This window comes from Pithys albifrons, chromosome 5 (assembly GCF_047495875.1).
Source record: "Pithys albifrons albifrons isolate INPA30051 chromosome 5, PitAlb_v1, whole genome shotgun sequence".
NCBI lineage: Eukaryota > Metazoa > Chordata > Aves > Passeriformes > Thamnophilidae > Pithys > Pithys albifrons.
This window is the reverse complement of record NC_092462.1, coordinates 37864573-37878863: the sequence shown is the minus strand read 5'-3', so window position 1 is coordinate 37878863 and position 14291 is coordinate 37864573. Positions and strand designations below refer to the sequence as shown.

The following is a 14291-nucleotide window of genomic DNA, read 5'->3' as shown; positions in this document are numbered from 1 at the left end:
AAAAAAGGATCCTAGTGTTGCATAACACTTTTGCCCACATGATTCTGTTGAGAAGACTCATGAAGGCAGCAGGGTTGATAATCAGGAGCCTGCTGTTTGAGGCTATGCTGAGTTAGCTACTGGTGCTAATTTAAAATCTAATTTTGTACTAAAGTGCTCAGAAGAATTGCCTACTTCTTCAGTTTCTCAGTCAGGAACCAAGATAAACCACCTAAGCTACAGCCAAGGCATCCACGCACAGTTTGCATCAGCTCCGAAGGGCTGATAGATCTAACTGGCTGTGCTGATCTAACTGGAGAAGAGGCATGTGGAGGCAAAGAAGAAGGATGCCCATAGCAGCTGCAACAGGCCCTCAGGTTACTTCAGTAGCAACATTTTCTGCAATTTGAATGAAAGCCATAAAGTCTGGAGATTTCCGAAACTTAGTTTCAGTATGTTTTGTATTCTAGTTTAAAAAAATGCTACTTATAATTGTAGTGGAAATGGTGTTCTTTTGAAGTCAATATTTCAAAACTGAAAATTCAGCAATTCTACCAAAGAACAATCTTCTGAAATAACTGTCTTTTGATACACTTGTTATTCTTCCTCTGTCATTATAAAAGTTTTCTCAACTGTGTTTTATGTATTCTCTTCCAACACAGATTATCAATTTCTTTTGTAAATCCTTGTGCATTAGGAAAATTTCAAGGATACACAAATGTCAAACTAGAAAGAACAATTTTATCACATATGCTGAACAGAATAACATACCATGTAATAAATAGAGAATATATGACATGATAGCTGTAATATAAATTTTTATAGGATAAAATCAGCAAGATTTTTGAGGTCATGCTGAAGTGGTACTAAGAGAATCTTTTTATCACACCATTATTTATGCTGAAAATTCCAAGTATGTGTTACAGAAGTACTGTCAGGAATGTTCTAAAGATTTAAAACCTGAAGTTATTTCCAGCTCTCCTGCCTATGAAGCCAAATGTTTTAGTTGTCAAATGTTCAACTATGTAAGGCTCATAGGGAGTTGTAAAAACCTGTCATATTGATTGTGTAAAGCTTTTCTACAGTAAAAGTCTCAGGACTTTGCAGTCCATTGTCTGAAACCATGCCAGGGTTAGCAGCAAGTGCTATTTCCCACAGGAAAGCTGAATTTTTCCTTCTTCCCATTCTACAAAGTATGCAGGACAGTAGTGTATAAAATCCCAATACTTCTACAGTTAAAAATACTGTTTGCCAGTATTAAATTTTGTTCATCTGGATCATGTATTTATGACATCAGTCAACAGCCTTACAGCAATCTGTTTTTTGTTCAAAAATGTATATTTTACCTTTCAAGATATTATAACCACCAATCTGGCCTTCCCCTGTTTAAGTTCCTCTCTCATGTCTCATTGAATGATTAAAGCATAAATCAGTGTCTTTTAAAAACACAGTTTCTCCCAAGGATTTTAGGCATTGCAGATTACAAGGGAGGAGGAAAGCAGTTTTTCCCCCTTTGATTCATGGACATCAATTTGAGAATTAGAAAAATGGTATTGGAAGTCTTCCTTAAAGCAGCTGCCTTTGGCTATGCTGCACTGTAATACTACTATTGTGGGGCTCTTGGCTGTAACACAAGAACTGATCAGTGCTTCAGTTTCCCCACAGTAAGCAACATTAAATAGGTTAATAAAAATTCTGTTACCTGTCTACTCTCATTACTTCTCTTTTGGTTATCTCATGGGATGCTGCAACAGTGGGAAATACAGATAGCAATAAAAATAGAGTTTTATGCACTGTCATTGCCCTTTCAGAACAGCTGTTTCCTTCACACAGCTAGCACTCACAGAAAAAGCAAACTGTTTCTATCAAGAAACACAAGAAAAACTGGAGGAAAACCCCCATGTGCAACAGTGTGGCATCACTGACACTGCTGCAACACTTCTTGGACTCTAACATGAATTAATACAGAGGTCTCCATTGGAAAACATCATTTACTTAGCCAGGCATCCTCTTTTTGTTACTGTTCCCTTTCTGCTCTGACAAAGGAAAAAACACCAGAGTAGAATTCAGCATATATCACTGCACAGTTCTCCATAGTCAAACTCCACCATTTGCAGAGGAGATTAGGGAAAGAGTGTCATTCCGCAAAAAGATTGCTCCCAACTGACTTCATAGAAAGAATTATAATGAAAAGAACATTTTTCAAGCATTGCAACTATTCCTCCTTGTAAGACATAACATATATAAGCTCCTACACAGCTGTAACTGCCTTCTGATGAAAGAGGATTTTTCATATGGAAGGACAGGCAGGGGTTTTTATGAGCCAGCCTTTGGAAATGTCCGCAACCACTGTGTTCCATTTTAATTTTATATTGCTGAAAAAGGCAGCAGCTAAGAAATAAGGACAGTCACACTGAGTGTGAGCAAACATCTACATGCATGTGTATCACTCAACACTGGGCTCTAAGAGCGTAAGATGGTTTTTACTGGATGGAAAGGCAGATATGAAGTGTGCAGCCTGAAAGCAGGGGGGGAAGGAGAAAGTCCTGTATCTGTGCTGTCAGCATGGCTTTTCTTCTGGCTGAAAAGGCAAAATGCTGCCAGCACCTTTGCTGTGATTGAGAGTGTAACAACTGGAGATCTCTTCAGGTAGCTTGGCATGCTTTGCAGCCTGTACTAGTTCATCCCTCTCTCTGATGAGAAAGAAGTGGAGCAAGATTCTACTCTCTTGGCTATTTTTATCTAGAACACAATTTGAATAATTGAAATTAAGTTAATTATATTTACCAAGTAATAACCTAAAGCTGTTTGAAGAATTGTTATAATTAAATAGTTCAGTTGCATCAAGGTGTTCAGAGCAATTCCAGCCTGTGCTTGTCTTCCAGTCACTCATACATAAAAAAACTGCACCTTGAGCTTTCTTTATTGAATTTTTTGATTCAAGAAAGTTACATGGGAAACTGAAGTGTGGGAAACACAGAGGCAAAAGTCTGCTGGATGTTAGGTCCAGTCTAGCTATATCTGCTAACCATTTGTTTATAAGCAAAAAAAAAAAAAATTTGTATTTCAAAATAAATTTCTTGAAAAATAATGCCTTTATTTAACAAACATCATAAATTGGAAAACTAATATGAGTTGTTACGTCAGAAAAACTCATTCCATGAACTACATATACATTACAGAGTCAGCTAAAACTTATGAGAAACCCAAATACCGAGTTCTATCATTAGTAGAACATCTGGTAAGTTTTCCAGAGACAGCTGGTGTCATAGTTACTTTATACAGCTAATTCAGCCTTGAACATCTTTGAAGGAAAGCTGTGATCTCAGCTGAAAAGCAAAAACACAGCATATGTCTGCTGACTGAATTATTAAAATTATAACCCTTAGGAGGGAAGATAGTTTTGTTTTATAGTGTGTGTGTATATCTAAGCTAAATTCTCAACTGTTAAAGGATACAGGAGAATATAATTTAGTATTCAGTATTGTTATGGGTTTAGCCAGGTGGGCCTAAACTTAGGTTTTAAAGTTCAGCTAGGCCTAGAATTGTCAGCTGATTTAAGCTGGGCTGAGCTAGCTAACAGCTGACTTCTTCCAGCCAATAATATTGTATTCCATACCATACTACATCATCTCAAAGGGTGTAAAATCCAGTGTGTGGGAGTGGCTTGGTTAGTTCCACCATGGCTGCACTAAGAGGAGGACATCTAGCAGCTCCTCTACTGTGCTAGGCCCTGCTTCTGTTGCCTCGCATTTTGTTTGCATTCAGGGAAGTAGAAATATTTTGTTGTTATACTTTCTCTTTCTTGCTGAGTGTCTTTTGGAGTGCTTATGAATTTAGAGTAATGGGCTTTGTATTAATTGGGGAGTGGGAAGTTATTCCTTGTTATATATATGTAACTTGTGTAAGTGTGTGTTATATTGTAGTATCCTCTTAATTTTCTCTTTTCTGTATAAATACATGTAGTTAGTTTCAGCATAAACCCTGCTTTGAGGGTTTTCTTTCCTCTCTCCCTCCTCTCTTCCCTTGGCTGGCTGGGGGGGAGGAACCCTTTTCACTGTGTCCTGGACAGTTGGCATTTTGCCAGCTCAAACCAGGACAAGTATCTTTATTAGACTAAGCCAAACTTAGTCAAGTTTACAATACAGGTAACTTTTCGTCTCCTGTTAAAACAAATATAAAATGTACGTGCTAGTTATGTACGGATATGATGCAAAAATTAACTACAATAACTATTTTTGGTAGTGACTTATGCTCAGAAAAGGTAAACCTCAGCTATGTGAGGAGTTCAGTTTTAAAATTTATCATGAATAATACACCCTCAGAAAAGAAGTCCCATGAGGCTGGAACTGGGAGAAGCCCAGAACACTTAATAAAAAGAAGAGTTTCAGAACAGTCATCTGTTTTCTATGCCACTACACAATTCAGCTATTAGAAAAACAAAGAGGAGGATATCCTGGGCTGCTGACCAAACTTGCCTGTGTTCCTAAAAGCCATCATCATTGTCTAGAAGAGACTGTCATGTGATACATTCAAAATTATGTTTTTGTTTATATGTCTACTCTTTTTCTCTGACAACTACTACTCAAAAATTATGCTACAATAAAATCCTACAGAATGTGCAGCTTGATGCACTATTCTGAAATTTTTTTAAAGTTTAAAATAAGTTAGATTTCCTATACGTCAATCAACTTGTATCTCTAGGATAACATTTTCAGTTCTTCTCTGTATTCAGCATTGAGTTGCGCTAATTATGAAGATATCATCATTAAAGAAGAAAAAAAAACCAGAACAGTGTACATTTATATTTATAAGAATCACATACAAGCACATGCATTCTGACTATAAAACCAAGACAAGAATGTAAATCACAAAAGAAGAAGAAAATCTCTGGACTTATGCTGATATGTAGGACTCAAGGAAAGGCAGAAACTAAAACATGCTGAAGTCCTTATAAGATCCACCCTCTAAATAAGAAACAATAAACACTTAATAGGATGTTTAATTAATAAAGGATGTTAGAAACTAAAAATATTGAAAATTAATCAGAATAATTTGATAGACACATTTTTATGAGAGTTTTTTAAAAAAAGAGATACATCTGGATTCCTACATGGACTAAAGAAAGGAATAATTCCTAATAGGCTTAGTTCAAAGTCCTCTGATACTGTTCTGTTCAAACTACTTTATTTCATAAGAGCTAAGAGGGATACTAGCTATCCCAACTTTCTTCTATATACTACTCAACAACTGTTGTAAAGAGCTTGCTACAAGTCCTGTACTTCAAGCAGCTGATTACAGACAAAGGATTGTCACTTTTACAAAAGCAGTTCATTGGAAGAGCTTTCCTTTCACTGAAAACTCAAAGGACTGTGAAGAAGAAACTTACTTTCCTTCTAAAGTCAACTCAAATCATGGCAGGTAATAAATCAAAAGAAAACTATTTAAGGAAAATAAAAAAGTTTCCTTTTCTACAAGTAGTGTGCTAATACTCTACATATACCTTTGTTGCTAAAATCATCAATCAGCACAATTTCTGCCAAGTATTTCCTTGGTGTTCTCTTAATGACACTGTGGACTGTCCTCATGAGCGTGGACCATCCTTCATTATGGAAGACAATGACAACGCTGGAGGTGAGCAGGTTATCATCATAATGCCAGTATTTGCATCTGTAAAAAGATTGGATTTCATTAGTTTTCACTAAGTGATTTATGGAACTGCTTAACAACACCTTTGTGCAAATGATGTCTTTGCTGATGGCTATTCTTTAAATTTAAGAGACAAGGGATATAAAAGGTAATTCAACTTAAGTGCATCACAGAGGTACCTATAGGTGTTTAAAGAGTGTTTCTTTGGTGAAGAAGGACACACTTCACTTATTGTCAGCCACCAATATCAGTTTTTATATCTCATCCCAGAAAATTAAAGACATTGGTAGAAACATACTATTAATTTTGGTCCTGTGGAGAAACAAAATTACAGAATCAAAACAGACTATAACAAAATGGTATCTACTAAAGCATTTGTTTTCTTAGGTATGCTGTAAGCAACCTCTGTAACAGTGCAATCCCTAAAACTATGATTTACTGACTAAAATCCTCCACCTCAGACGTTTTTAAGCCTGAGGTGACTGCAGCTAATCATAGTTAAAAGTTACCAACATAAAGTGCTAGACTAGCTATTCAAAAAGTTCAGGTGACAGGTGCCTTCCTTCCACAGATCCCTCTCAGATTCCAGCTGATTACAGATCACAGTGTTTCCATTTGTAGCACAAGCATTTAAGCTGTCAACAACTTGCTTAGTCATTTGCAAAACTAAAATGGATATCCTACACAGGTGTGTTAAGTAGGCTGTGTAAAAGGAAGATATGATATGTTTAATAAGAGATTTATAACAGAATGTGTTGCTTTAAACATGTATATTAATTTTGGTGATACAGTTACGTTAAAATGAAGGAAAATGGGGTGACATACATTCAAAAACCAGCATACCAGCTGAATGCCATTCAAGAGCTCTGTGTAAAAGGTAGTAAAATAACATCCTTTGCCTCAAAGGCAGAATAGGTTAGTTGCAATTAGGAACAAATTGGTGAAGAGCATAAGAAAAAAGGACAGTAAGTAACTTGACATCATTTTAAAAAGCCAAACCAATTACAACACCCTGAATTTAACAATACAGCTGTGAACAATTTATAAGCCATTTTTAATCTGTACTTAATACATTTTTAAAATATAAAACCAGAGGTCTAGAAAGGCTTTTTTTGCCACACATCTGATTTAATCTGCTCAAATCTGTCAACACATTCTACTTTTTGAACTTGAAAAAATATGTGTTGCTAAATGTGTCATTTGCAAGTAGTGAAATACTACATTTAGATCCCTAGTAAGAGCATTCTTTTAGTTTTTTTCCAAAGGTTTTATTTCATTCATTAGACAGTCCACAAACTGAATCCTTAAGCCTATAAGCTCTGACAGACTGCAGTAACTCTTATGCACAACCTTCTCTCTCATCTTGCATTGAGAATTAGAGGTTTGAAATATAGTAGTTGTTTTAGATACGTACAATTAATTTTTTTTAATATCTGTGGCAGTTTTTTCTCAATAAATGTGAATACTGATCAGGTATCTGAATGACAAAAGCCAGAACCCTCCACTCTCATTTCCTTCACATCTATAGGGAAGGAAGCAGGGATAAGCCTTTCCTCAGTGGAGCAGCACTGACATCCAGTGGTTGGCAAATCACATACCAAGAAGCCATAAGCGTATTTTCCTTGTGTTTGAAGCTAAATTTCAGAGTACTGTTTTCCCTGTAGGTTTTAGGCACCAAAAAAGGAAAATAATATGCCTGAATTAACACGAACTTTCTTCAGTTTTAAAAGAGAGGATCAATGTTGAGGCAAAAGCTGCAAGCTATTGAAAATTGGCATAAGCAGATTCAAAGTACAGAAGGGTCTGTGAGAGAGAGGATTTAAATACATTTCAACCTCTGGCTTCATACCCTGGGTGGAGTCCTGCCCACATATCACAGTGCCCATTCAGGTGTAGCCTGCAGGCCAGCTGTGGTAATACACTATGCAATATACACTATGGCACATTGCAGCAGATATTCAGGAATGACAGGGTAGCATCCTTAACTCTTTCCTATAGACACTTCACATCACTTTTCCTGACCCTTGTAAAGAGTCATCGTATGGGCAAGAGGAACAGCCATGCACAGATCTGTGAAGGGCTGGCAAGACCTTCTCTGGGCAGTGCTGCAGGGAAGAACAGCTCTGTTGATTTCCCCTTTCCTTGAGGAACTCATGGGTGAAGGGAAACAAGCCCTTTGGATTTTAGGAATAAGTAGATTGTTCTTGCAAAGTTTGTGGTAGGGATAGAAAAGTTATTAGTTATGTAGCTGCCCAGCATAAGATAATACAGTGCCCAGAACAGGGAGACCAATCTGCAGCAAGAAATAAATATGCAGTAACCTCCATTTTGAAAATGTTGGGGACCCTCAAAGCCCCTAATGAGCATGTAGTGGGGGACATGTAGTAGGCGTGTCGGTAAGTCTGTAGTCCCAGAGTATCTCAGCCAATGGAGAAACAGGGAGGGACTTGTGTCTTGGGCAGAGGGGATAAAAGAGGCTGCAACCTCTATCAAGTTGAGAGACCTCATTGGGTGATTGTCCACTGAATTCTTTCCTTTTATTTGAGTAAAAGTTTTAGTTAGTTCCTCTGTCTCTTGGCTATTTCTGAGGCTATTAATATCTGCTTTTTTTGGAATAAGAACAGTTCATAAATAAAAACTTTCCATTCCCAAATCAGCACTGGTATTACTGAGCAAAACCAGGACTGACTCATCACTGGAGCAAGACAAAACCTTTCAAAAGGAACAGAAGGGATCTAATCAAGAAGCAGGGTGAGTAATGTTTCTTCAGACTATTAGCCTGCATACTTAAGATGTGAGTTGGTCCTACTCCCTCTCCACCCTTGGAGGAAACAGCACTGTTCGAGCTTGTGCCATTTCAAGATCCCTTATCTCTCAATCACAAAGCTGTGCACCGGCCACAGCAGAGAGGATTCCTTTAATGGGGGACCCCTTCAGAAAAAAAGCTGAGCATCTGGGCTGGAGTGCTCCTTGGCTTGTGGAAATTTCTGCTCTTAGATCTTTGTACTCTCTTCATTGGCTTGCTCTTACAGATGTCCTGAGGCCCCAAACTCATGACCATGGGTATATGCTCTGAGGATGGGATGACCATACAGAATCCCTCTTAGCAATTGCTGAAGATGCAGATGTAGGCTTGAATTTCCTCAGTTTAAAAAAAGCCAAGACTAGAATCTCCTTCTCCTGGAAGAGTAATCCAGCCATTAAACAAAAAGGCAAGAACTAGAAAAGGAAAGCAACCTCACAGCAATATACAAGTGAGCCTCATCTGATAGATACTTAGAGGGCAATTTAAGGTCTTGAGCCAACAGAAGTGCTTCTCATGTCATCCTGAATCCCTAACTTTCCCAACATACCAGCAATTAAGCTCCAATAAAAGTAAGAGGTACCATGGCTGCATATCATGACTCTCTATCCCCAAGTCAACTATTTAACTTGCACCTATGCTTATCAATGACACATCAGTACCCTCTGGGTTTTAAGCACTGTACTTGTGTTGCAGCACTGGTTCCTCAGAGAAGACAGCTGACATTGCATTCCTGTAACAATTCCAGAGGCCAGCTCCCAAGAAGCTCCTAAGAAGTTAATCAGGTCTTGCAAGATGAGGGCCCCAAATCAGAACAAACCTGAAGGTCTGAATTTAGTATTTATCCCCAAATCATAACTGACATTAAAAACAGAATCTCTCTTCTTTATTAGTATAAAATTGTTCATAAATTGTATTTTAAATTTTATTTCATGTTTAAAGTGGTATGAGGTTCACAGTTGTATTATCACCTATTTATAATTTCTATATAGTGTATGCATTTTTCTACTTTGAGAGGGTCCAGCACTAGCAAAACACAGAAGTAAGTTATGAGCTCTATTTTACTTTGTAGTTCCTTTCCTAGAAAGTCCTGTACTTATCTTACAAGAAGACAGTCCTTCAGCTGATAGCATGCTGTTTACATACTTTTCATGCTGATTTCAGGGCTGCTCATTATTTTAATTATCAATTTATTATGACTACTGCAGTAAACTGAATCTAGCTCCTAGGAAGATGGACAAGATTTTTTTCCTCTTCACAAAACACTTCCAACTGTTTGCTCATCTGTATAGTCAACATCATCAAGGTCACAGCTGAGACTGGCTGCTTGACACCTGCAAGTCAGAGGGAACTAAGTCTAGAGTAGACAGAAACAGATTAAAAAACTGGGCATTTCTTTGTTAAAATACAACTAACTAAATCTAATGTTAATACTGCATTTGTTACCTATGAAGCCTTATTTTTATGCACCATCAACATAAATGTAAGATTTTAGTAGTCAATTTGCAAAACAAGGGTTCTGGAAGAGAAGTGAACAGACAACCTAAGGACAGATTGACCAGCTGAGTTAAGTTTTTTTTTTCTTTCAGCAGACAGCAGCAAAACCTCTATGACACACTAACAAACAGCTTAAACCTTCACTGAAACAGCATTTTCTATTTTTACCATAGCTGCAAGCTTTGCCCATTTCCATTCGTGAAGTAAACTGTGAGGCCATGTGACTACATTTTATCATTAATGCCCTTGGGAGTACAAGATACATTTACTATACTTCTGAAAGAATCACAATCAAATTCAGGGCAAGGACACCCAACATCAGGGATAACAGAAGAATTAAAGGAATAACCTTTGCATTTTTTTTAATCACAAGATTCTTGCCCATATTATCACTTATCCAACACTGAAAAAGTTGAAGCAATAAACATCATAGGGCAAGAAAGCTGGGGGTAGCTAGGTGGCAAAAATAAATTCCCTTCCTCAAGGAAGGGGATGATTCTGTAAAGGGAGATGAAGACAAAACCCTCTTCTTTCCTGTTCTGGTTTAAAGTGGTGAAGTCCCTACAGGTCTCTAGGCCTTCTGCAGTCCTGTGACACACCACGTGTACTGCAGGGAGCACAGGGGCCAAGCGGCTCCCTCAGGACCAGGGCAGGGCACTGCTGTGGGCCAGTGGCACAAAAGCAGTTTGGATGGGACACACTCCCCTCTCCTTGCTGAGACAGTGAGTGCTGTGTCTTCAGAGTTGAGCAGCCAGCATATGGCAATTCTTGTTATTTCTCCATTGAGTAGGCACTAGTTTAGGAAGTTATAGCTTGATGTATTTGCTTACGAACAGCTCCAAAGAGTCCAGACTATGCATAATTTTGGATTTATCAAACATTGACATGTTTTGCCTACTGTAATAAACAAAGCTTGAAGCAGTGAACTCAGTCCCACAGAAACACTGTATTTTCTTCATGCCTTGCTCATCAGACATTAAACCTTGAAGGTCATGCCCATGCTCACCTGGACTGCACTATACTTGTATGATGTACATTCACTTGAATGCTCTAGGACAGTACATTCTGGTAAACAGGAATAAGACAGAGCATAAGAAGTCAATCTAATTTTTTTGTTTCACATTCAGATTACAACTCATTTGACAGAATGTTTCCTCCATCTGTCCCAAAATTTCTGTGCTGGAAGTCAGCATCTGAAGGGTTACACAAACAGCTGCAGAAAGTCGCTCAGAACTGCCCCTCCACCGAAGTCAAAGTTTAAGACAGAATTTAAATATACTCCAGGTGCTGTGCTCTACATTTTTGTTGAGTAAAAGGTCATGTTCAGAATTTGGTCATCTCATTTCAGATGTGTACACAGAGATGTAAGTAAATCCAGCTACAGATAACACACTTGGTGTCTCTGTCAACTTCTTTGTACTCTTTGGGTGAACTATTTCTCCCTCAAAACTTAACATTTGAAAAGCTAGCAGCCAACACTAAAAAGATGAAGAATCCATTTTCTCTCTAGTTGTCACTACTGGGACCTGAAATGTTTAACGAAAATGCTGGGTTTTGTAATAAGGCCAATGCCCAGAATTCAAATCTTTCCTCAATCTCCACAAGGAGATGCTCTCACAATATATGGCTAATTACAATTTAAATGAATTTTTTTCTCCCTCAAGGTCTCTTGCCAGCAGTAAGACAGCTGATAATCTGCAGTGGAAAGCCAGCCTTCCTGATTTAGTTCGACCACTATAATTCACTCGATTCCCAATCTTGGCTCTTGCTCAGGTTCACAAAGATTTATGTGCACATTATAAAATTAGTTTTCTTAGTTACAGAACAGTTCTAGTGTACTACACGGCACTTGAATAAAAGTTTTTCCCAAGGTACCTTGTGAAATGAAACCAAGTCCCTAATGCTTCATTTCCAATGACATAGATATCAAGAGTAATTACTGAAATCCTTTTTCTTATAACAGTATCAAATATGTAATTTGTTCAGTGCTCTAATTAAGGAACTAATCACATTCCTGAAGAAAGCAGGCTTTACTCCAGAGCCTGTCTATTCAATCTTCTTAGCTACAATAAGATTGACTGCACAAGTAACTACTTACTGTAAGAGAACATATTAAATTCATGTTATTTGCCCAGAGTAATAAGACTGTCCATTTCAAATGAGCAGTCAAGACTCATCTGCCTTATTTCATACACTGAGTAATTAGTTATAACTAAAGATTTCAGTATTTTTTGACTCCAGTCCAGCACCAAATCTTTTCTATGCAATTTGATATTTTTAATAGCATTTGGACCACACAAAGGATCCAAGCTGTCACCATCAAACTATGATAGGAAAAATATCTTTACTAAAAGCTCTGCCTTACTATCACACAGCTCTGCATGTGTGTGTTCTTGATAAAGTTAGAAGTCTTTATTTTTGGCAAGAATTCCCTCTTGTTTTTGTACTAAAAATAATTGAAAAATAAAACAAAACCCTTCAAAACTACATGTACAATTTTTTAAAACAAGCCAATTCTCATTCCCTTTTGTTTTATAGAATGAGCTGCAAAAACAGTTGTCAAAAATGCATTTCTGTATGTAATCAGCATTGTACTCAAGCAAGGAGGAGTTACCATTTCAGGTTTTTCAACAAGACCTTATTGCCAGTTGTTCTGTTTGAAGTCAAAAGGTGACCCATGGCAACAGATCCAATTATTAAACCACAAATTTGTATGGCCCAGGGAGTATGCCCTGTAACAGCAATAATGTCCTTAAAAAGAAAAACTCAAACTGGATAATCCATAGAAGAAAAAAAAAAGACACTTCAAAATATTTATTCTGCCATGATCATAGTGACAGGTGTGTGTGGGTGATACAGCTGAAATTCTGGCTCGCACTGGTGAGCAAACAGAAGATATCTATTGTCATATTGAACAAAAAAATCCATCAAGAGATTAATTTGTCTCATGCCATAAACATTAATGATGTTTCCTCTCCCAGTCAAACTAATCAGGATAAAATTCCTACAATATTTTTCAAAAGAAGATGTAAAAAAAAATCTAGTTTAAATAGTGTCATAAGACTAAAACCTTCTGGGTCATTAAGAATAATTTGTAAGCAACTCTTTCATGGGTTGGATAACAACAGCATATCATGCCTGAGCAAAGCATGTTGAGTTCTGATAATTTCTTACAGTCAACAGAGTTAAATACCCTGGCATGAAATCTGATCGGCAGTACAAACACCCGTGGCTTAAGGGTTCTACAGTTATGCAAGTTTGGTAATAGAAGAAACAGGGGGTTTCACAGTGCATCACTTAAAATACACTTTAAGAGAATACTTCTTGACTTGAATTTCAATCTAAAGGGCAATAAGCATGACCCAAATGCAGCAAAATACAGGAATAGAAACGGCAGATGTGGATTGGAAGCTCTACTGTGAAAGTGGACTTCATAAAGGAAAACCTACATTGATTCTTAGTGGTTTTGAGCTAAAAGTATAAAAAGAGACTACTGCAATCAATGCATCGTAGATATGTATTTTTTAGAAATACTGAATACAGATTCTTTGGAACAACTCAACACGGTTTTGGTCTTGTATAACCAGGTGCAGCTTCTGTGAGCCCAAACAGCCCCTTCCTTCTCAGAGCTCTACACCTGTAGTCATCAATGGTTTTGTCTGTCAGGAAGTTTTCTCTCCCTTTTTGACTCTTTCACACATTATTTACATGTTTCCTAACATCTGTCAAAAGAAGTTAATAATTTCAGGTGCAACAACTTTGTCAAAAAGGGCTCAGGAATGGCATCTTTGAGGACAACCTCCCCTGAAGCACTGGAACCCTCAATTTCCATATGTAGTAAGTCAAACAGGCATGGCAGAAAATGCATCTGGCTGCACCAGTAAGTCCAGAAGGAAGAGCAGAGAAGGTAGATGCATGGACTGGCTACCCTAGATGGAGTACAGAAATATTGCCTGAGCCCGTGCAGAGAGAATTAAAGACAAAGTTTTGTGGACTTGAAATCCACAAGATAGGAAGTGCAATGAGAAAAGCCTGTAGGCCAAAGGAAGACTAAAGAAAACATGGGTTTAGTGATAAAAGAGATGGGACATAGAAAAGACTGAGACACTCAACATCTGTTTTCCTTCAGTCTTTACTTTGTAAGGTTTGCTGTCACACTTCCCAGCTCCCTGTGTCTCAGGGCAAAGTCTTCAGAAGTGAAGGAATATCCACCATAGAGGTGAGTCAGGGATCACTTCACAGGACATATCACAGCAAATGGGATAAACACAGCACAGGTCCGTGAGACTGGATGGATCACACCAGAAGACACTGAGGAAACTTGTGATGTCATTGTGAGGTCACACTCTACCACATTTACAAG

General features: G+C 37.7%; 1 protein-coding gene across 2 annotated transcripts in view; it reads right to left on the bottom strand.

Moving 5' to 3' along the window:
- GALNT7 (polypeptide N-acetylgalactosaminyltransferase 7) overlaps window positions 1–14291 on the bottom strand; it is a 94060-nt gene that overhangs the window by 19992 nt on the left and 59777 nt on the right. For both annotated transcript variants that reach the window (XM_071556246.1, XM_071556245.1), the window contains one exon: window positions 5483–5649. In XM_071556246.1, the coding sequence (XP_071412347.1) occupies window positions 5483–5649 (167 nt within the window). The remainder of the gene's footprint in view (window positions 1–5482; window positions 5650–14291) is intronic.